The 22891-nt window shown below is 44.2% G+C and overlaps 1 protein-coding gene across 1 annotated transcript in view; it reads right to left on the bottom strand.

Moving 5' to 3' along the window:
• LOC109996436 (polypeptide N-acetylgalactosaminyltransferase 10) overlaps positions 1-22891 on the bottom strand; it is a 64686-nt gene that overhangs the window by 26746 nt on the left and 15049 nt on the right. Inside the window, exons 2-4 of the mRNA XM_065963102.1 lie at positions 19263-19365; positions 13925-14063; positions 9052-9218 (exon numbers count right to left, since the gene is read on the bottom strand). Of these exons, the coding sequence (XP_065819174.1) occupies positions 9052-9218; positions 13925-14063; positions 19263-19365 (409 nt within the window). The remainder of the gene's footprint in view (positions 1-9051; positions 9219-13924; positions 14064-19262; positions 19366-22891) is intronic.

Raw genomic sequence — 22891 nt, forward strand, 5'->3', positions numbered from 1 at the left:
TGTGACCCTCATCTTAACAATCAGACTCCATGAGTGTCCGATGTAATCACAGCGTTGGTGACATAACAGCCTCGCAGTAAACAGGAAGTTATCCTGCTCCCTGAAGTCTTGGCTGTTTACAAAGTCTGACAGAAGCGTCGTCCATCTTTACTATTTCAATATTCAATTTTTAGAACAGAAAGACAAGCTGGTGCAAAGATGTCAGTCCACAAGTGGTCGTCTCTGGCAGCTCTGCGCACAAGCAAAGACAGAGAGAAAACATTTATTTTCATTTTGAACACAGTGACATATTTCTGCACATTTAGCCGTCACCCTTCTGTGTTCGGCCCCGTTGCACACCACCGAAACTCCTCTGTATCTTCCAGAGTCAGTCAACATATGAGCAGCATTATTCCACAAGAAGAATTGCAGCTCTTTGTTGCAGCAACTGATCCCATCTGGATGCAGAGAGCAGAAAAGTAATTGAACGATCAATCAGCCAATGGCAGGTTTCCATCACAGAGGAAGCGGATGCAGTGAGTTCATACATGCTGTGCGACTGGCTGCGATTACATGAATTACAATCAATGATACTGACAAACACAACTGGAGTATTTCTATGAGGGCTGGACAGACTCCTACACTCCATCATCATCAAAGATCCTGGACTGATGGTTTTCCAGCCGTAGTGGTCTAAACTGCTCTCCACTGAAGCGACTGATTGATCAGACTCTGGTGGATATTGGAGGAGTTTTATCCCAGGAAGAACACACACGGCTCCATCAGGGATAAACTGTAGCACACACACTCTTACATGTAACGCCCGCTTGTCCTCAACACGGAGGAGGGCAGCTTCCTGTTTCTGTGTGTGATGATGAGCTACAGACACTTTCTCTGCCTCTCCAGCAGTGTTCATCGCTCACGCTCAAAATACAGGTTACCATGTTTTTCTAACACTTATATGTGTCCCTATTCTGTTTACAAACTCCCCAATTATAAGAAGTCAGAACTTGGCGTCAGTTTCTGGTCAAGTCTCGCAGAGTTCTCATAACATCTCGGTCAGAAGAGCAGGAAACCACGACCGGGGATTACACCAACAACGTGTTTCTTGTGCTTAAAAAGGTGCTGCATAGGTGCAGTGGTTAGTGCGCACGCCCCATGTACGGAGGCTACAGTCCTTCAAGCGGGCGGCCCAGGTTCAAATCCAGCCTGTAGCTCCTTTCCCGCATGTCATTTCCCTCTCTCTCTCTCCCTGATTTCCATCTCTGTCCACTGTCCTATCTCTACAATAAATATATAAAAAAAAAGATGCTGCATAAATAAAGTTATTCTCATCATTATAGGTTATTCTAAAAGTCATGCATCAGGTAAATACGTCGTACACCATGTGTAGGCTGTGTGGTGAAACGAAGAACAAGAAAAAGAGAAAAGGCAGAATTAGAGGCATGCAGTGTGAATCCATGCAAATGTCTGTGACCTTGCTGCAAAACTGACTTTGAAATAAACAAATATCAGTGATCTCATTCTTCCACTTTCATCTTCACGTGGTGTCAGAGCGGTGTCTCAGAGCGGTGTGTTCAGGGAGACTTCGGGGTTTAGATTAAGATGTTTCAGTTTACAGGCTCGGAGAGAAAGAAGGAGAGAAAGTGTGACGATATAAACGAGACGTTGTCATCGGTGATAGCGACACTCGCTCAGTGTCTGTAGCTCAGTGTCATGCTTTGATGCTGCCGGCTGTAAATCAGAGCCGGTCAGAGCGAGGGAGAAACCGGCTGAACGTTGGAGGTCACTCTCTCTCTCTGGACGAGGTGAAAGTGAGAGAAAATGGAGAAATGACCTTAGCTGAAACGTGTAATTAAAGAGGAGAAGTGTGAAGAGCTGGAGGAGAGCGCGTGGAGTGTGTGATGTTTACTCTGTTGCAGAGCGAGAGGACAGACGCCCTCTGTGACAGAAAGCAACAATCTGCCACGGGGTGGAAATTAACAGAATGCAAAGAAAATGAAGACGCTGCCCCCGCCTGATTCCCCCGCTGCTATGTGACAGCAGGGGGTAATCTGGTGAAATCCCTCTTTTTAGTGAAAACAGTTAAAGAAAAGGCGAGAAAATCAGCGTCCCAAATCTGGTTACACCAAGTGAGCAAAATGAGACAATCTCAGGATCTCATGTCTCTAAAGAGAAAAGAGTTTAAAGAGTCTGATTACAGCTACTGAAAGGAGACAGCATCAGAAAGAAAGACAAAAGACAACAAAAGATAATAAATATGGAACTAAATGTATAAACAAACAATTAGGATTTAGACCAACTGTAACGTTTACATGATCTGAACTTTACATTAAAGGGGACATATTATGAAAAATCCTCTTGTACAGTGTTTCTGAACATATATGTGTGTAACCTGAGAGTCTACTGACCCACAACATGTGAAATAAACCATCCAGTCCTTTGTTTGTGGTCTGCATAAGTCTTACAACACAGAGAAAAATGCTCTGTTTCTAATGTGCTCTCCTTGTGATGTCACAGTGGGATTCTGGTAAAAAAAAACCAATCCACTTTTTGCGCAGGTCAGCCATTTTTATTCTCACTACAGAGGAGTGATGGGGGGGCTCATTGTATTTAAAGAGACACACACACCAAAACGGAGCGTTCTGAGAGAGCTGGTTTCTACAGGGTCACAAACCTCCTCTAGTGCTTGATTCATGTTAGATTTTGACCAGCACAGATGTTTCATTTAGACCACAGGGGACTGTTTGAAAAGGTGGAGGAGGGGACTGTTTGAAAAGGTGGAGGAGGGGGACTGTTTGAAAAGGTGGAGGAGGACTGTTTGAAAAGGTGGAGGAGGGGACTTTTTGAAAAGGTGGAGGAGGGGACTGTTTGAAAAGGAGGAGGAGGACTGTTTGAAAAGGTGGAGGAGGGGACTGTTTGAAAAGGTGGAGGAGGAGGACTGTTTGAAAAGGTGGAGGAGGAGGCTGTTTGAAAAGGTGGAGGAGGGGGACTGTTTGAAAAGGTGGAGGAGGACTGTTTGAAAAGGTGGAGGAGGGGACTTTTTGAAAAGGTGGAGGAGGGGACTGTTTGAAAAGGAGGAGGAGGACTGTTTGAAAAGGTGGAGGAGGGGACTGTTTGAAAAGGTGGAGGAGGAGGACTGTTTGAAAAGGTGGAGGAGGAGGCTGTTTGAAAAGGTGGAGGAGGACTGTTTGAAAAGGTGGAGGAGGGGGACTGTTTGAAAAGGTGGAGGAGGGGACTGTTTGAAAAGGTGGAGGAGGAGGACTGTTTGAAAAGGTGGAGGAGGGGACTGTTTGAAAAGGTGGAGGAGGAGGCTGTTTGAAAAGGTGGAGGAGGGGACTGTTTGAAAAGGTGGAGGAGGGGGTGATATGTCCTCTTTAAAAGATCCATAAATCCTTTCAATCAGGAGAGACTTAACTGAGAGTAAACAATGATTTATTTAACAGTTTAGAGGATACCCCCCCAGTAGAGGATACCCCCTCCTCCAATGGAGTCTAGACCCTGGTGGTGGTGATGGTGTTGATAGAAGAATACAAGATGTGTTGACGAGTGGGTTTCTGCACTTCTGTACATTTTCTGGAATCTTATGTATACAGACCAAACATAACGGAAACCATGGTGAAAGCATGAGCAGGATTAGCATTTCTATTACTCCTTAAAAACTGGACCGGTTTGTCTGGGTGAGTGGACAGGTTTGAAACATCGCAGGGAGTTACAGTACAACAGAAACCTCCAGAGAGAGCTGAAAAGAGCTGCAGGCTCCAGATTCTCAGTGCGCTGTGAGACCAGCTCCTCCAACATGTCACGGAGGTAAACACATTTATCTCTCTGTGCAGAGCTTTGGCAGAGAGGGAAACACACTCTCACACTGAGGCAGCGCAGGTCGACTGTTTGCTGCTCTCTGAAACCCGACACACCTTCTATAAAAACACAAGAGAAGAGAACTCCAGCTGTGAAAAGCTGCCACAGGTGTGAATACATCGGATGAATGAAAGGACGAGAGGTTACACTCTCACAGCCAGTTTTCCCATCATACCTTCAGGGCTCTTGTTGCTATGATACCCCTCCAATATCACTGCCACCTGGCTCATAGTGTTTGTCGTTTGCAGCTCGCTGAGAAACAGAAGGCAGCAGAACTTTGGATGACATCATCGTCGGCCTGATTTCTGATAAACAGTAGAATTTAAGAGATCCTGTTTTCCATCATTGATATCAACATTCATGTTTTTATTAGAAAGGCTCAGAAAGTGAAAGCATGTCCATGGTTACCACAGAGCAGCTACTTTGCAGGATGAACATTTACTCATATTTTAAAGGCTTTATATGTGATTTTTTGATCCAGTAGATGTCGCCCTTGAGCATCAGCATGAAACCAAAACAACTCGTGCTGCATTGTTGTGTTAGCATGCTAATGCTAGTGATCTTTATTCTGCTGGTATCTTCACACTGCATGTAAATTTACCTGAAATGAGCGTGATCTAGAAACACAGTTAAGCAGTGAGTACAGTATGTTATTCTTCTTTTCTCTAGTCCCTCAATTAAACAACTTTTATACACGAGGGGAGGAGTCAGCCGGCCGTCCCGACGATGTAAACAAAGTGAAGATAGGACTCTGAAAACTCTGAAAACATCACAGACAGTGGGACTCGGGTGTTACACCCATTGTAGACAGTCATGACTCACAGAGTTATTTTCAGAGGATAGACTTAATTTCTACATTTAAGTGTGAAATATCACATATGAAGTATATATTAAATTAAATAAATTTAACCATGGAAAATATATGTAAATGTCTCTTTGAGTCATGACTGTCTTCAACGAATGAGAAGCTCGAGTCCCGCTCTGCAAAGATATGTTTATATGAGATGAGATGAGATGAGATTCAACTTTATTGTCATTACACATATACAAGTATAGAGTAACGAAATGAGGTTTGGCATCTCACCAGAAGTGCAAATAAGCAGAAAGTGCAATAGTCTGTGCTATGTACAGTAATTCTGTGCTATGTACAGTAATTGCAAAATTTACAGATGTAGCCAAAAAAAGTGAATTATTAGGTATATCTGGATGGCTGGATTAATGTGATGCAATAAATATAAATAAATGCTATAAATAAGTAATGCTACAAAATAAGTGTGTTCTTAGGATTATAATATACAGATTAAGATGCAGTGAGCATGCTATACTAATAATATACAGAATAAGATGCAGTGAGCATGTTATACAAGTTTACAGATAATTTAAAGAATATGAACATACTATAATACAATAATACAGGTGGATGAGAGATGAGTGTGTGTGTGACCAGGAGGAGTGGTGGGGGGATGATGGGTGTGAGGTGATATGGAGGGGAAAGGGGGGTCAGCAGGGTGCGGAGAGAGAGAGGGAGAGAGAGAGAGAGACAGAATACAGAGTTCGGGGTGTGAGGTGATATGGAGGGGAAAGGGGGGTCAGCAGGGTGCGGAGAGAGAGAGGGAGAGAGAGAGAGAGACAGAGTTCAGAGTTCGGGGGGTAGAGTTCAGTAGAGAGACAGCTCTGGGGAAAAAGCTGTTCCTCAGTCTGCTGGTTCTGGTCCGGAGGCTTCTGAAGCGCCTGCCGGAGGGCAGGAGGGTAAACAGTCTGTGGGCAGGGTGGGAGGAGTCTTTGAGGATGCCATGAGCTCGCCGCAGACAGCGTGTTCTTTGGACATCCTCAATGGCAGGAAGTGGACACCTTGTGATGCGCTGGGCGGTTTTTACCACCCGCTGTAGCGCCTTACGGTCTGTGACAGAGCAGTTTCCGTACCAGACTGAGACACTGCTGGTCAGGATGCTCTCGATCACACAGCGGTAGAAGTTCATCAGTACAGCTGAAGACAGGTGGTGTCTCTTCAGTGTCCTCAGGAAAAAGAGGCGTTGATGAGCCTTCTTAACCAGACTGGAGGTGTTAGTGGACCAGGAGAGGTCCTCTGTGATGTGGGTCCCCAGGAACTTGAAGCTGGAGACATGTTCAACAGCCATCCCGTTGATGTGAATGGGGTTGTGCGTGCTTCCTCTTTCTCTCCCGAAGTCCACGATGATCTCCTTCGTCTTGCTGGTGTTGAGGAGCAGGTTGTTGTCAGCACACCAGGCGGCCAGATGCTGTACCTCCTCCCTGTAGGCCGTGTCATCGTTGTTGCTGATGAGGCCAATCACCGCCGTATCGTCCGCAAACTTGATGATGGTGTTGGATCCATGTACAGGTCTGCAGTCGTGGGTGAAGAGGGAGTAGAGGAATGGGCTCAGCACACAGCCCTGTGGTACGCCTGTGTTGAGTGTGATGGTGGTGGAGCAGGTGTGTCCTGACCTAACATACTGGGGTCTGTTGGTCAGAAAGTCCATTATCCAGTGACGGAGGGAGGTGTTGAAGCCCAGGTCTCCGAGTTTAGTGTTTAACTTGGAGGGGATGACAGAGTTGAATGCTGAGCTAAAATCAACAAACAGCATTCGTGCATATATGTTGTTATTGTCCAGATGAGTGAGCACAGAGTGCAGCGCAGTGGAGACTGCATCCTCTGTACTCCTATTGCTGCGGTAGGCAAACTGGAATGGGTCCAGTGTGGGTGGGAGGCAGTTTTTCAGGTGTGCTAGGACCAGTCGCTCAAAGCACTTCATTATGATGGGTGTGAGTGCCACAGGGCGGTAGTCGTTCAGGCCTGTCGGGCTGGAGTGTTTCGGCACTGGGACAATGGAGGTGGCTTTGAAGCATGCTGGCACAGCTGCTTGGGCGAGGGACAGGTTGAAGATGTCCGTAAAAACCCCAGTGAGCTGCTCCGCACATGCTCTGAGCACTCGCTCGGGGGTGCCGTCTGGACCACCAGCCTGAGAGGGGCTGGTTGTCTGCAGGAGGTCTGGTCGTGGTCTGTGTCTCTCTGTTGTCTCTATCGAAACGAGCATAAAAGTGATTTAGCTCGTTCAGGAAGGAGACATCTGTGGTTATCGGGGTGGAGTTTCTGGGTTTATAGTCACTGATGGCCTGGATGCCCTGCCACATGCGTCTGGGGTCGGAGTTGGAGAAGTGTTCCTCTACCTTCAGCTTGTAGCAGTGCTTGGCCTTGATGATGCCCCTCCTCAGGTTTGCCCTGGATACGCTGTAGGCCATTGCATCATCTGATCTGAAGGCGGTGTTGCGGGCCTTCAGCAGGCGACGCACCTCCTTGTTCATCCATGGCTTCTGATTTAGGTACGTGGTGATCTGCTTCCATGTTGTAACACTGTCGATGGTGGTATTGATATAATCCAGCACAGAAGAAGTGTAGGTGTCAATGTCTGTGTGAGAGCCCGAGGTAGCCTGAGAAGCAAACATACTCCAGTCTGTGTGATGGAACTTGTCCTGAAGTACAGAGTCTGTCCCCGCTGGCCACACTTTAATCGTTGTCACTGATGGCTTCACACGTTGGATGAGTGGGGAGTACTTGGGGATGAGGAACAAAGAAAGGTGGTCTGACTGTCCCAGGTGGGGGAGGGGGGTCGTGGTGTAGGCTCCTGCGATGTTTGTGTAAACATGGTCCAGAGTTTTGTTTCCTCTTGTATTGCAGGAAACATGCTGGTGAAATTTAGGGAGCACTGTCTTTAAGTTTGAGTGATTAAAATCACCTGCAACTATAAATGCAGCCTCCGGGTGAGCAGTCTGTTGTTCACTGATAGCGGTGTAAAGTTCCTTCATAGCAGCTTTAGCATCGGCATCAGGGGGGATGTAGGCTGCCGTTACAATAGTGGAGCTGAGCTCCCTTGGCTGATAGAAAGGTTTACATTTAACCATGAGAAGTCTACATTTAACCATGAGAATATATATATATAGATCCTTTCTATATATATATATATAAAGGATCAGCTCCTAAAAATGCAAAAAAATAACAAGTAAATGGGAAGAAATTAACAGCCCAGCAGAACCAGAAGATATTTAAATATCTGAGGAACTATAGAGCTGATACGTCCTCAGCCTTCCATTGTGTTAGCCAGCTAATTACTGAGCATCAACTGTTTCCTGAGAAAATGGTAAACACATGCTTAAATCTCTCTGAACAAAACAGGAAGTTCAGCTGCAGTCTGTTTTTATTTTATGTACTGAATACAAACCATGTTTCTTTTCTTACAGTGCTGATATTTAAAGATAACAAGATTTCTAATTACCGCTTCTTTAGTTTTAAAATGTAGACGATTATCGATTTACAATCTCTCTTCCACCCCTCCCCCCCGCTCTGCTCAGCAGCAGCGACGGGAGGGTTCAGTCTCCGAGCTCTGATGGGTGTTCACCTCTAAATGAGTCAGAGGCGGCGGAACATCTCATTACCGCCGAGACGAGAAGTAAACACATCCTTCAACGAGGGACCGTGACAGAGAGCGCTAATTAACAAGGAATTAAACACTTTCTTAAGAGGGGCCGGTGAAGGGAGAGTAAAGGAGGAAATTACATGAGGACAGGTACACACACACACACACACACACGCACACACACACACACACACACACACACACACACACACACAAGCTGTTCAACAATGAAGTATTTATTTACTGCAAAAAGCTGTACGCACTGCAAAAAAAACAACATTCTCTCATTATTACACCGTTAGCACTCAATGGGTAGTTCACATGAAACGATCTGCTACTGTGCTCTTTTGCGACAGACGTTCATGTTTGAATATCTGTAAAAACACATTTTAAAAAGGTGGGAGTTTACCTGGATAAGTCGAGAAATGACAGTTCTTAAAGCGGACATATTCTGAAAAATCCACTCTTACCATGTTTCTGAACATATATGTGTGTAACCTGAGAGTCTACTGACCCACAACATGTGAAATAAACCATCCAGTCCTTTGTTTGTGGTCTGCATAAGTCTTACAAAACATTGCATTTAAAGAGACACACACACCAAAACGGAGCGTTCTGAGAGAGCACAGCCAATCCTGCAAAGTCCTGTGAATCAAACTCATAGTCTGAAGATGTGTGTTCAGCTGCAGGTGTGTTGTCAAATCAGAGAGATGAGTGTGTGTGTGTGTGTGTGTGTGTGTGTGTGTGTGTGTGTGTGTGTGTGTGTGTGTATCCTCTGTACCTTTGTCGCTGAAGTCGTCCACCAGGATGATCTCTGCGATGAGCTGTGGCGGCGAGCGGTTGAGCACGCTGTGGACCGTCCTCAGCAGCGACGACCAGCCCTCGTTGTGGAACGGGATGATGACGCTGGTGTTGGGCAGCTTCTCGCCGTACAGCTTCTGTTTGCAGCTACGAGGAGAAAAAGAGAGAACACTGAAATCAAATCGTAGAGGAAACGTTTTATAACTCTCTCATTTGTTTTTCTCAATCCACAAGAAGGATCTCATTCAGGGCGGGTAGACCCTGGAGTGAACGTCAGTTAATCACACATATAGAGACAGACAACCAGCCACACTCACATTCAGAGAGTCAGCAGTTAACCTAACGAGCATGTCTTTGGACTGTGGGAGGAAGACGGAGAACCAGGAGAGAACCCACACATGAACGAGGAGAACATGCAGACTCCACACAGAGAGACTCCTGAAGGACGGGGATTCAAACCAGGAACCTCATCACAGAGAGACTCCTGAAGGACGGGGATTCAAACCAGGAACCTCCTCACAGAGAGACTCCTGAAGGACGGGGATTCAAACCAGGAACCTCCTCACAGAGAGACTCCTGAAGGACGGGATTCAAACCAGGAACCTCCTCACAGAGAGACTCCTGAAGGACGGGGATTCAAACCAGGAACCTCCACACAGAGAGACTCCTGAAGGACGGGGATTCAAACCAGGAACCTCCTCACAGAGAGACTCCTGAAGGACGGGGATTCAAACCAGGAACCTCCTCACAGAGAGACTCCCGTCAGACGTGGATTCAAACCAGGAACCTCCTCACAGAGAGACTCCCGTCAGACGTGGATTCAAACCAGGAACCTCCTCGCTGCGAGGCAACAGCACTTCGGCCATGTTTAAACCTTCTGCTCCATCACTCTATCACCTCACTTCCTCTCGTGCCTTGAGTCCCTTATAATTACTACAGCTACTAGATTAGTGGTTCCCAATTTTTTGACCCCAGTCATCCAAAACACATACAGCTTTATGCTAAAGTTAATTTGTTTCCAATTTGTGAAAGTTTTTCTACTGTGATGCATGTAAAACACTCATCTTAGACCACATTTAGTGTTTTTGGTGTTTAATACTGAGGAAAGAGGAAGAAAGGCTTGGAGGACGTTTCTGCACAATGGACGACAGACAGACAGAGACTCTAAAAGTTTCTCCTTTTGGCATTAGCTGTGACCCCACAGTCGCCTGTTTTCTATACATTTAAATAAACAACAATTTTTTTGTCGATCAATAAAAGCTAATTTAAGGCGACCGACCCTTTTGAATTCTATGCAACCCCATGTGGGGTCAGGACCCCAAGGTTGGCAAAGCCTGCACGAGGCGATGCTTCCTCAGTGTAAAAAAAACAGAATGGTCATCATTTTTCTGTAGACACATTGTAATATGGCTCCGAGGGATTTCAGTCAGTTTAGAGGCTGATGCTGTCAAGTCTCTTGGGAGGACAGTTTTCCACCATGACAATAGTTCAACATATTTGGACAGGATGACGAAACAACTGTTAATAATTTATCCTGCGTCGGTGCATCAGGCTCCACACTGAGGCCGTTGACATGTTCCTGTTGAATCCTGAACAGCAGTCATTTTATTATTAGCAGCACACACAGCTGTGATCAGGGGGCTAACGCGCTCTAATGATGGGTTACATCCATCACCTTGTACATGATCATCAGAGCCAGCAGCAGGACGCTTACAGAGGAGCTAATCAGGGGAAGAGAGTTATGTTACCTTGCCGACAGGGGGAGGGGGGGAGAGGGAGGAAGTGTGCAGTGAGCTGTGTCAGCAGTCGATCAATGTCTGAGCAAAACATCAGCCTGCGTGTCACACAATCAAATATGAACGTTTGGCGACAGGCAGGCGGAGAGATGGACAGGCAGCCGGCTGGTTTACTCTAACAAACCCTGACCAATTCAACAGGGAATCCAGGTGTGTGTGTGTGTGTGTGTGTGTGTGTGTGTGTGTGTGTGTGTGTGTGTGTGTGTGTGTGTGTGTGTGTGTGTGTGTGTGTGTGTGTGTGTGTGTGTGTGTGTGTGTGTGTGTTTTCCTGTGTGTGTGCGCGCTTCAATTAAATCTAGTCAGCGTGCAGAAATCGGATGTGTCAGTCACGGGTCTGGGATTGGCTGCTTCTGCAGCCCAGACGACATGCCAATCACCAGATGCTGCCTGCAGGGCACTTGGGTGAAGTTAGACCTGCTGATGGAGCGGCGGCGGCTAGCTCCACGAGGAGAGCAGGTGTGTCCGTCTGATTGGTCACAGGAGAATGACAAGAGTCCAGCAGCCACAGGGGCTAAATGTACCCTCAATACCACTCGTTTATTTAACACATTTAACTGCTGATGGTTCAATTACATGAACCCTCATGAAAAGGAACTGAGGGATGAAAAAAAAACGTTGTGATTTTCAAAGTAAAAGCCCAGTAAGGCATTTCAGTGGAGAAACAGTGAATACCTCCCACCCTGAGATATGACAGCAGCTACAGTATGTCTCGGCCTTCTGAAATCCTTTAACCATGCACACCTTGAATATCTACCAAACTTTAGAAAATGAGACTCAAACATCCAACTTACAAATTCTACAATTCACTCAGCAGACTCTTTTATCCAAAGCGACGTACATCAGAGAGTAAGAACAACACAAGCAAGGATCTAGAAAAAAGGGAACAATGTCAGTAAGAGCAAACGATCAGCTTTGAGTCTGATTGGACACACAGGTGCTGACAGGAAGTGACCAGAGGCAAAGCACAACATTGAGGGCAGTTCTTGAGAGCTCTAATGAGTATAGAAACCATCTTATAAGTCGTCGTTATCAAACAAAAACCATCGTCATTACCATCATCATCATCAATAATATGGAGACCATCATCATTAAGTTAGTAGGTATTCATGAAAGAGCTGGGTCTTTAGCTTTTTCTTAAAGGTGCAGAGGGACTCTGCAGACCACATGGAGTTTGGAAGTTCATTCCACCACTGGGGGGCGACAGAGGAGAAGAGTCTAGTCAGAGACTTAGGACCCTGTTGTGAAGGTTGGATCAGACGCCTTTCATTGGCAGAGCGTAGTGGGGGGAGGGAGTGTAGACCTGGATCAGAGAGTTAAAGTAAGGAGGAGACGTTTTTGTCGCTGTTTTGTTGATGCTCAGAGAATGAACCTTAAGTGCTCAATCCAAACAAAGCCTGACAACAACCCACTATCAACATCTACTCAAAGCAAGTTTTGATTTACTCACCTAGCTGACAAGACCATCCTAGTTTTCAGATCAGAGCTTGTTCTGAAACATTCATATTCTCTTTTGTGCTGACACAAATAACAGCCTGGAACAGGAAATATTTGATGCTGAATAATTAAATGAGCGTGTGTCCTCATCATTCAAAGACTTATATACGATTTGCACATAATGATTTCTCTGTGACTTGAGGCTAAGAGGCAGAAATTCACAAAAGCAGGATTCTAATTAATGTGTGAATAAACATTAGTCAGCCTTCGATCTTGAAGATGTTTGCATTTATTCCAGAGTACCTGTCACGGCAAAAGAAAACGTGTAAGGTCAAAAAAAAGGCTGACTTTTATAAACTTTGATAAAAGAATATGTCACGCTGAAAATGCCGGCAAGAAGGAAGTACTCAAAGCTGCTTTCCGCATGAAAGAGAAGGGAAGGTCAAGTGTCGGAGGGAAAGGTCTCGTCAGGCAGAAGAAACGTGGTGATTAAAGGCCTTTCACAGCGCCAGTCGAGGATTGAAAGGGTGTTCATAGGTCGTCTGAGTTGAGTTGAAAAACTTTTTTCTGCCTTCTGCATCGGTTGACAAATACGACATCAAACATTCTCTCCCTGACCCGTTATTCCCACGCCATGAGTACTTTATAGATTTCAACATACTGCAGCATAAAGACCTCTTCAGTCCAAAGCGACTATTAGCATGGCCGTTTACTGATTTCAAAGGGATTCAAAAGATTCAAGAAAGTCAGAGGAAGGTTCAACCACTTATATTTTCAAAACGTTTCCTCACATGGGGCGTTATTAACCAACTTCACAAGAAGAAACTTGATCTTAAAGGTGACATATCCTCCTCCTCCTCTTCAGTTTAAATAAGTCTCAGGGCTCCTCAAAACATGTCAAGTTTCTTGTTCTAAATCCACTCTGATCCTGTATTTGATCATGTCTATAAACCCCTCTATTTCAGCCCTGCTCAGAACAGGCTGTTTCTGTGTCTGTACCTTTAAATATGTAAATGAGCTTGTGCCTGACCACGCCCCCTCTCTGGAAGGGCTTGGGTGTACTCTGTGCTTTCTCGCTCCATGTCCTATTGTTTACGGTGAGAATGCAGACTCAGAGGGCAGAACAAACACCTAGCTGTGGGAGTGTCACCCACCTGGGGGAGGGGCTACTGCCCTTTGTGATGTCATGAAGGGAAAATCTCCAAACGGCCTGTTAGAGCACACATTTCCTGAAAAGTGGAGCAGGCAGAAGACGGAGAGGATGGACTTTTCTCATCATTGGGGGGTTTGTAGACAAACTAGAGACACATGTTAGAGTTAGAGGAACATGGAGAAGAGGATTTGTCATCACATGTGTCCTTTAAAAATCCATTAAACAATTATAAGCATCCTTAACAAGCACTACACATGAACTCAAAACTAACAATAGCGTCTCTCGATTTCTCAATGAGGCCCGATGACTTTGCAGTTTCACTAGCTTCATAAGCTAAACCAGATACAAGGTTGTGTGACAGAAGACCAAAAACAAGATCGCACGTTTATATGACTGAGAAGAGAGAACATTTTAAATGAAATGAAAAGAAATTGAAACTACAAACACAAACTTTCTTACGTAAGACTTACTTCGCATGGCGGATGTCAGGGAGGGAGCGGTTGAGGGAGATCCGGTCGCTGATGTAAATGTTGAAGCCGTTCTCCCTGTAAGCCTGGTCCACCCGGTCTGTTTCTGTCAGAGGGAACGGCTTCCCCTGCTCACCGTTACCTGCACCAAACACACAGGTCAGTGACAAACACAAAAAAGGGAAACCCATCCTGTTTGAGGATCTGTGGTTGTGTAGTCCTTCACTGTCAGTGAGCACATGCAGGTAGAAGTGTTACTTATGCTGGCGTTCATTTGTAAATATAGCGAGCCTAAAAGTAAAGTGATCAAGTAAACCTCAAGAATCAGAATGTGATTGGGCGCCGGTAGCCTAGTGGTTATGTTGCTCGCCCCATGTGCAGAGGATGTAATCCTTGTGGCAGCTACTGTGGGTTATAATCCAAACCATCCATGGGCTTTTGGAACCTATTGATGGTGATCGTTGCCATATTGGAAACACTACAGGCAAAGAGGTAGAGCTGACAAACAGCTACAGCACAGCGCGCTGGATGGCCTAGCGGTTATGATGCGTGCCCCATGTACAGAAGCTGTAGTCCTCGCTGCAGCAGCAATGGGTTTGAATGCGACCTCAGCCCCCCACTCTCTCTCCTCCCAAAATTTCCCCATCCTCTTCAGCTGTCGTCGCCAATAAAGACAAATATGGCCCCAAACAATTCCTTAAAAAAAACAGCTGCAGCTCGCCTGCTTGTGTGTGACGGTAAAGAAATGAGCAATCAAACCAAAATCTATTTTAAAACCCGGCTGAAAACATTTTAATTTCTGCTGTCATGAACAGATGTTTTCATTTATGTGTGTGTAAGGGACTTTTTAGAGATGACCCCTTAGTGGACACCCAAGGAACTGCAGTTTCTTTTTTTCTTTGCACATTCTCTTCATTTTCCAACGCTGAAGGTTTCTGATTGGTTATATCTAGGCGCTTCAATGACTCGATAAGGTTTAGGAAAAATATTATGGTTTGGGTTTAAAATCTGTCCTTACTCATGAATGTTTGTCAGCGTCTCTGAAGACGACTGTTGTTTTCAAAGGTAACTCTAACGTTGATCTCCTGGGTGAGAGTTTTGAATTTGGTTGACTTGATTTAAAAACAAACATGTGAATCTGGATCCTTCATACATAATATCTTAAATCAGATATAAAAGATTACATTTCACCGAGGTGAGTAATTGATGAACTGAGAGAGAGAGAGAGAGAGAGACGATCAATACATCGCTGCAGATATTGGACGAACAGTACATTATTACACTGAGCCGAGATAAACGACACGTACACACAAGCGTGAAGCTAATTACTCGCCGACATCCCCTTTGCCACACAAACATGGTGAAATGTGAGCTCATTTCAGGAGTGCATCAAATTACACCAGTGCTGCATGTTTCATTAGCCTGTCGTTGACGCGCCGCACACAAACACACAGCGGTGCACGAGGTGGAGGCTGATCTACAGTCAGAGCGAGAGCGCCCAAATTAAAGGCGGGCTGCCTTGTTCCATTAGGCAGAAATGATCAGTTTATACTCCTGGAGGTAATAACTGTGGAAAATAAGCCCCTCACTTTTAATGGTTCATTTCAGAGATAAACTCTGCTTCTTAATAATGCTTGGAGTTTCTCGCTTGATAAACTCAGTGCGTTGATCATTTTAAATGACGTTGTTTTAACCCTTAAGAGGAGAAGAGCTTGATGATTATTTGCACTGAAATCACAGACGGCTGTTCAGCTTCAGGTGACTTTGATGTTTACCTCTATTGTTGTGCCCTTTGTGAAGGACATTTAATATTGTCTGAGTTAAGTTTTGTTTTTACACTGCCCCCTCCTGGTTGTTTAAGTGAACTGAGTAGTATGAGCATGTGAGACCTTTAAGTGCTGTGCAGAGTGCAGACAGCAGGTTCTTCACCTCCTGCAGAATGATCTTCCACGTTGTTGCCTTGGACAATAATTGTCCATAAGTATTTATTATTTTGTGTTCTTTGGTGTGCAGAGGCAGAATGTAAGTTTTTAAGTTGTTTCTTTAGACGATTGGATTTTAATAAATTGATAGTTAGCAGAGCAGTAAGCTAGCAGCATGACTAAGCATGTTAGGTTAGCTAATTGTTTCTTGTGTCCTATTTTCTGTTTGTTAGGCTCTAATGTACTTTTTGCAATTTGTGATTTATTACAGTTTTACAAGAAAGAAAGAAAGAAAGAAAGTAAATAAGAATGGAAATACTGTGAATTCTTCAATAAATAACGAGAAAAGTTACGCCTTGTAATTTTTTTGAGGACTTACACTTGTTAGCTAACTGCCTAGCTCTGAAGATATGCAACTCATTGTAAGGACAGTATATTCATGGTGAATTTGGTTACAGGAAGAGTCACAAATACTACGTATTTAAGTGAAGACAACATAAAAAGTGTAAATGCATGCTACATGGGCAAAACTGCGCAGATTCCAATTGTACAATTTTACAAAAAAATTCCATTCATCCATTATCTTTACCGCTTTTTCTCTGCAGGGTCGGCAACTGGTACTTTCATTTTTTCACTTTTATTGTTTTTTTTTGATAATTGATTCACTTGTTTCTATTTCTTTTCCTGCTCTTACCTTCTTATTGCTGTTCTCTTTTGATTTGCTTTTAGCTCTTTTAGTTTCTTACATCTTTTTAAATCTTTGGTCCTCTTGGTCTCAGCTTGTGTTGCCTGGGTTCTTTTGATGGTTCTTGTGACGGTTCTTATGATGGTTCTTTTGATGGTTCTTATGATGGTTCTTGTGATGGTTCTTTTGATAGTTCTTATGATGGTTCTTGTGATGGTTCTTATGATGGTTCTTGTGATGGTTCTTATGATGGTTCTTGTGATGGTTCTTGTGATGGTTCTTGTGATGGTTCTTTTGATGGTTCTTGTGATGGTTCTTTTGATGGTTCTTGTGATGGTTCTTGTGATGGTTCTTGTGATGGTTCTTATGATGGTTCTTGTGATGGTTCTTGTGATGGTTCTTATGATGGTTCTTGTGATGGTTCTTTTGATGGTTCTTGTGATGGTTCTTTTGATGGTTCTTTTGATGGTTCTTGTGATGGTTCTTGTGATGGTTCTTGTGATGGTTCTTTTGATGGTTCTTGTGATGGTTCTTGTGATGGTTCTTATGATGGTTCTTGTGATGGTTCTTTTGATGGTTCTTGTGATGGTTCTTTTGATGGTTCTTATGATGGTTCTTTTGATGGTTCTTTTGATGGTTCTTATGATGGTTCTTGTGATGGTTCTTGTGATGGTTCTTTTGATGGTTCTTGTGATGGTCGGGTTATATATGTCTGTTGGGTATCGTGCACTATGGTTTCTTTTCTGTTATGGTTTGGTCTTTTTCTAGTTTGGTTTTTCAGTGTTTAGTGTTTCTTGTTGTTTTAGTGTGTTTTGATCATTCTTGAGTTCTGTGTGTCTTCAGTGTTTCATGATTTAGTTTGTAGTTGTCCTCGGTGTTTCTTGTATTCCTGTCTGTGTGTTTCCCAGGGTGATTGCCCTGATTGTCCTCACCTGTGTCTTGTTAGTCTCACCTGTGTTTGATTACCCCTGTCTCTATTTAGTCTCTGTGTTTCTTGCCGCTTGTGTCAGTTCATTGGATGTTGTAGGTGTATGTGGTTTGTGTTATGTCAGTCAGTCAGTCAGTCAGTCAGTCAGTCAGCCAGCCAGCCAGCTAGTGTCTCTTGTGCTTCCTCGTGGCTCGTTTGATCTTTATTTTAAATAAATCCTTTCTTTTGGTTCTGCACTTGGGTCCACCTCCGGTGTTTTACTCACCGAACCGTAACACTTTTCTGTTGAATTGTATTTAATTATTTTTTAGTATTTTGCATTTGTTATGTTCTTGCTGTTGTTTATGTTCTTCTGTGTTTGGTTTAGTTTGTTCTTGTTTTTGTTTTCGTCAAAGCACTTTGTAAACCTGTGTTTTTAAATAAAGTTATTGTTATTATTATATTGGGGAATATCTAATAAATCTGTCAAAGTGAAAACAACACGATCTGCAGATGAGTTTTAGCTCTTCTTCTATAAAGCAACAAAGATGTAAAGATTTGTTCCCTGCTCCTCCCGGATGTTCGACTTTGTTTCCGTTCAAATTAAAACCTCTCACAGACTGATTCTTCATAGCAGAGGTGGCTGAGGCTCCCGGGTATTTAGAGCGGCTTTTGCCCTCATCCGTCTCACCAGCTCCTCCAATTTATTTGAATTTGTCTCGCCTCTGAGTTGAGTCTCTGTTTCTGATGATAATTGTGCTGTGGGACAACAAACAGTGCCCTCTCACCTCTCACTTAAACATTAAGCTTTTTCACGAGGAGCAGTTTTGTCACTTCTGTAGCGTAAACACACTTTTCAGACAGCAGTGTGTTCAAACATTTCAGCACCAAGGAGAGAGCCACCGTGACAAAGATGAACTCAGAAAGAGAGACTCCTTTAACGCACGCATTGCATCACTAAAACATGTGAGAACACACCTGCACAGATCAGTTAGCAGCCGACCTAAAAAAAGATTTATTTTACATATTTAAAATACATTTAAAATTATCGTTGTTAGATTAGCAGTTCAGGAGGGGGGGGGGGGGGTTAAAAGCAAGAGTGAAATAAAGATAATGGATGGATGTTTTATTTTATACAGCTTATTTCAATCCCCTGACATCATGTTTTTTTCTCTTTACTTTCTCCTACTTTTAAAATAGTCTTCATTATTTTTGCACCAAGACAAACCCCTCGTTTGCATAAACAGACTCAGTATGAAACCTGATTCTGATTGTACTTCGCTGTGCACCTTTAATGAGCACAGAAAGCGTCCTCGACTCTTGTTTTGTCCACTTAGTCTTCAGCATGATCCCTTATCCTGCTCATTTAGCACTTAAGCACCACCTAATACCACATAAAAGCCCATTAAATCTCCTACATTTGTAATAAAAAGCCAAAGGTATTTTCCTCCGCTCGAGGCCTCGCAGCTCGATCGATACTTTATTGTCGAAGATTAACCGTGTTTAATTATGAACTAAGAACTTTATACCCGCAGCATTGATTTACACCGCCTCTGAGAGAAGAATGCACATGGAGGTAATTAGGATGAGAAAAGAGAGAGAGCGCTGGTGTGTGTGTGTGTGTGTGTGTGTGTGTGTGTGTGTGTGTGTGTGTGTGTGTGTGTGTGTGTGTGTGTGTGTGTGTGTGTGTGTGTGTGTGTGTGTGTGTGTGTGTGTGTGTGTGTGTGTGTGTGTGTGTGTGTGTCCTTGCGCTGAAGAGGAGCAGATGTTCTCAGCAAACTTTCCCCAAAACAAAACCTGCCGACTCAGCAGAGAGAGCAGACCGACCTGATCGAGCAGCGTCTCTCCTCATCGACTCGTAGTCGTGCCAGTCAGTCCGCCGCACTCCGTCCGGACCCAGCTGAGCCGCTCTCCTCACCTGGTTCAACCCCTGCAGGAGGAACACACACAGAAAGAGCAAATACAATCACTCAGACTCACATCAAGTATATTTTTTTAGCAGGGTACACAGTGCAAGATAACAAGGACGATTTCAGGACAGATTCCCCCCCCCCCCCTCTGAACAAAGTCAGCAAAGGGCCGGATTATCTGATGGTTCCAAAGATAATCTTTCAAATGTAAGATTATTTTACTGTTCAATCTGTCGTGATTCGTCGTCACGTGTGTGCGCTCTCACATCTTTTAAAATCATCTTTTGAGTTTTAGTGAGCGGCAGGCTTTAGCTGCTTCCTCTGTCGGTAAATGAAAACACATCAGCTGCAGAAAATAAATAAAATGAGGAAATTAACATTTTGTTGGATGGGAACTGACTGACTTCAGTTTATTTGTTATGATAATGAAGCTCATGCTGCATGTTTCTGCAAGAGTTTTCTGGAAATATCAAACAGTCAGAGACCTTGTGCACATAATGTGTATATATTTTAAATGCATCGTTGCAGCGAAGTGCTCTGATAAAATATACAGCTCCTGTTTTTGACAAACTTGAGGAGAAAAGAGATTTTCCTCCCTGCTTTCAGCCAAAACCTGCAGGACACCTGGGAATTTACACAAAGAGAAGAGAAAATCAGTTTTTTATTGCACTATGCTTATGTCACTATCATTACACACACACACACACACACACGCACGCGCACGCCCTCATCACCATAAGCTATTATTCTCTACTCAGCATTAAAATGCAAAAGCAACCATTTATGAAATCCTCTCAGCTTTAGAAATGACTCAAGATATTATAGGATCACAGCACATTGCTGCAGTAATTAGCTCCAGGGGAGGATGCAATTAGTGAAATAATGTTAACACAAACGACACGTCTGATTGCATAAGGCACTATAACAGGGTCGTTATGTTAGCTGATACCATAATGCAGTCAAACAAACCCGCTATGGAAAGCAACGACAGAGTGTGTGTGTGTGTGTGTGTGTGTGTGTGTGTGTGTGTGTCTCTGCAGCAGCTGCTCTCCATTCTTCTTTGCTTCTATTTCATCGACGTTTCAGAGACATCAGCTCGGGGAAAGCTTCTAACATCTGATACAGTCATTTCTATTTTAAGGACTGATGTTATAGAAAACTATCATCCATCCGTCCATCCATTATCTATACCGCTTTTTCCCGTTTGTTTCCCGCTGTTCGACCAGCCAATCACAGAGCTGACATGTAGAGACAGACAACCAGCCACACTCACATTCAGAGAGTCAGCAGTTAACCTAACCAGCATGTCTTTGGACTGTGGGAGGAAGACGGAGAACCAGGAGAGAACCCACACATGAACGAGGAGAACATGCAGACTCCACACACAGAGAGACTCCTGAAGGACGGGGATTCAAACCAGGAACCTCCTCACAGAGAGACTCCTGAAGGACGGGGATTCAAACCAGGAACCTCCTCACAGAGAGACTCCTGAAGGACGGGGATTCAAACCAGGAACCTCCTCGCAGAGAGACTCCTGAAGGACAGGGATTCAAACCAGGAACCTCCTCACAGAGAGACTCCTGAAGGACAGGGATTCAAACCAGGAACCTCCTCACAGAGAGACTCCTGAAGGACAGGGATTCAAACCAGGAACCTCCTCACAGAGAGACTCCTGAAGGACGGGGATTCAAACCAGGAACCTCCTCACAGAGAGACTCCTGAAGGACGGGGATTCAAACCAGGAACCTCCTCGCAGAGAGACTCCTGAAGGACAGGGATTCAAACCAGGAACCTCCTCACAGAGAGACTCCTGAAGGACGGGGATTCAAACCAGGAACCTCCTCACAGAGAGACTTCTGAAGGACGGGGATTCAAACCAGGAACCTCCTCACAGAGAGGGGACAGCACTAACCACTGAACCACCGTGCAGCCCTAAAAAGTACTGAAAAGTAAAAAAAAACTTTAGCTCTTTGGTCAGAATTTTAACCAAAAAAGTTATGCGACTAAGACTCGATAGCGGCATCAATAAGCTCAATAGTTTTTGATTTTGTGGTTTTGAAAAAAAGCAGAACCAGGTCCTTCATAGAACCAGTTCTGGATGCATCCCTTCTCATGAGTCATTCTAAAAAATGTCAACAGTTGTCGTCATTTTCTCTTGCTGATATATATATATGTCTTTAAGTCTTACAGCTTCATGCTTTTCACCTCGTTGTGCTTCTTCTCATGACGCCACACGACGACCTGATATGGGAGGCGAGACTCAACGTGTCTCCTACTCAAACGGAGCGACTGTGCCAGCAGATGTAGAGGACCTTGCATGGAACAAACAGCCGGGGGAATTTAAACTCCCAGCAAAGCTGTCGTATTCACTCGACGCTAATGTGCACAAAATGAGAGCGGACACCACATTAGCCCTGCATTCAAGTGAAACGGCCATTTCCTTACCACCATGGAGGCACATTCATTTTCATTCAATTCATTACAGCTCAGTTTGTGTTTACTGTCATTCTGTGTAACACCAGAGGACAGCTATTAGAGTACACTCGTGGAGTACACTCGTGGTTACCATAGTGACGTCCCCCGTCTGTTCCTGCAGGGGGCACTGGAGTCCCATCGATGGCGGTCTCCATACTGGAAATGCTGTCTCAGTCTAACTTTCAGTCAACCTAACGACAGGCTGAGAGCTGGAGCTGAGGCGGGTTTTAAACCTCCTGACAAACCGTTACACCGCGCCCACCTGTCAATCAGGTCAGCTACACGCCTTATTGTGAATAACTCTTATCCTTCATCAAATCAAAACTGATGAGTCATCAAAACATTCACCCCCCGTACAGTGTGTGTCCATCCAGACATGAGCTAATCACACCTATTTGGTTTTTTGAACCAGGCTGTAAACATGTTCATCTCTGCTGTAAAAACAGGCTTTTTAGAATGGGTGTGTATGTGACTTCCTGTGCTTCTGCAGCCAGCCTCTAGTGGACACTCCAGGAACTGCAGGATGTTACACTTCAGCATTGGTTTAAACAATTAAAAGTGATTGTGTTTGTTGACTGCAGCGTTGTAATTACTTAAATTAAGAAGCATCATCAAACACAAGCGGGGGACAAAATTGTCATTTGCTCGAGCTGCAATCACCTGTGTACTGCATTGTTGTGTTAGCATGCTAATGTTAGCGCTCTTTAGTTAGCTCGTAGCATAAGAACCATAAGGACATGTTGAAACAGATCTAACAAACGGGCTCAAAAGTAAGAACGCAGTTATGTTCTGAAAACGTCCTTGGCCAACTCAGATAAAATAAAAACATTACTCTTTTTGTTTCATGTGGTATTTTAGATTTCCAGGAGTTATTCAATTCATCGATTATCTTCCATCTCGGCTTCAGTTTAATGAGCCCTCACGGTTCTCTGACTCTTCCTTCCTCTGCTACTCAACACTCAACTGGAAACAGGTGAGGTAGTGATAAAGGAGTGTGTAGTGTTTATATATTGGGACAGTGAATACAGCCATCATTACTTTTTTTCTTTGTGCTGCTGTTCCGCCTCCCCG

Source organism: Labrus bergylta, chromosome 14 (assembly GCF_963930695.1).
Source record: "Labrus bergylta chromosome 14, fLabBer1.1, whole genome shotgun sequence".
Classification (NCBI taxonomy): domain Eukaryota; kingdom Metazoa; phylum Chordata; class Actinopteri; order Labriformes; family Labridae; genus Labrus; species Labrus bergylta.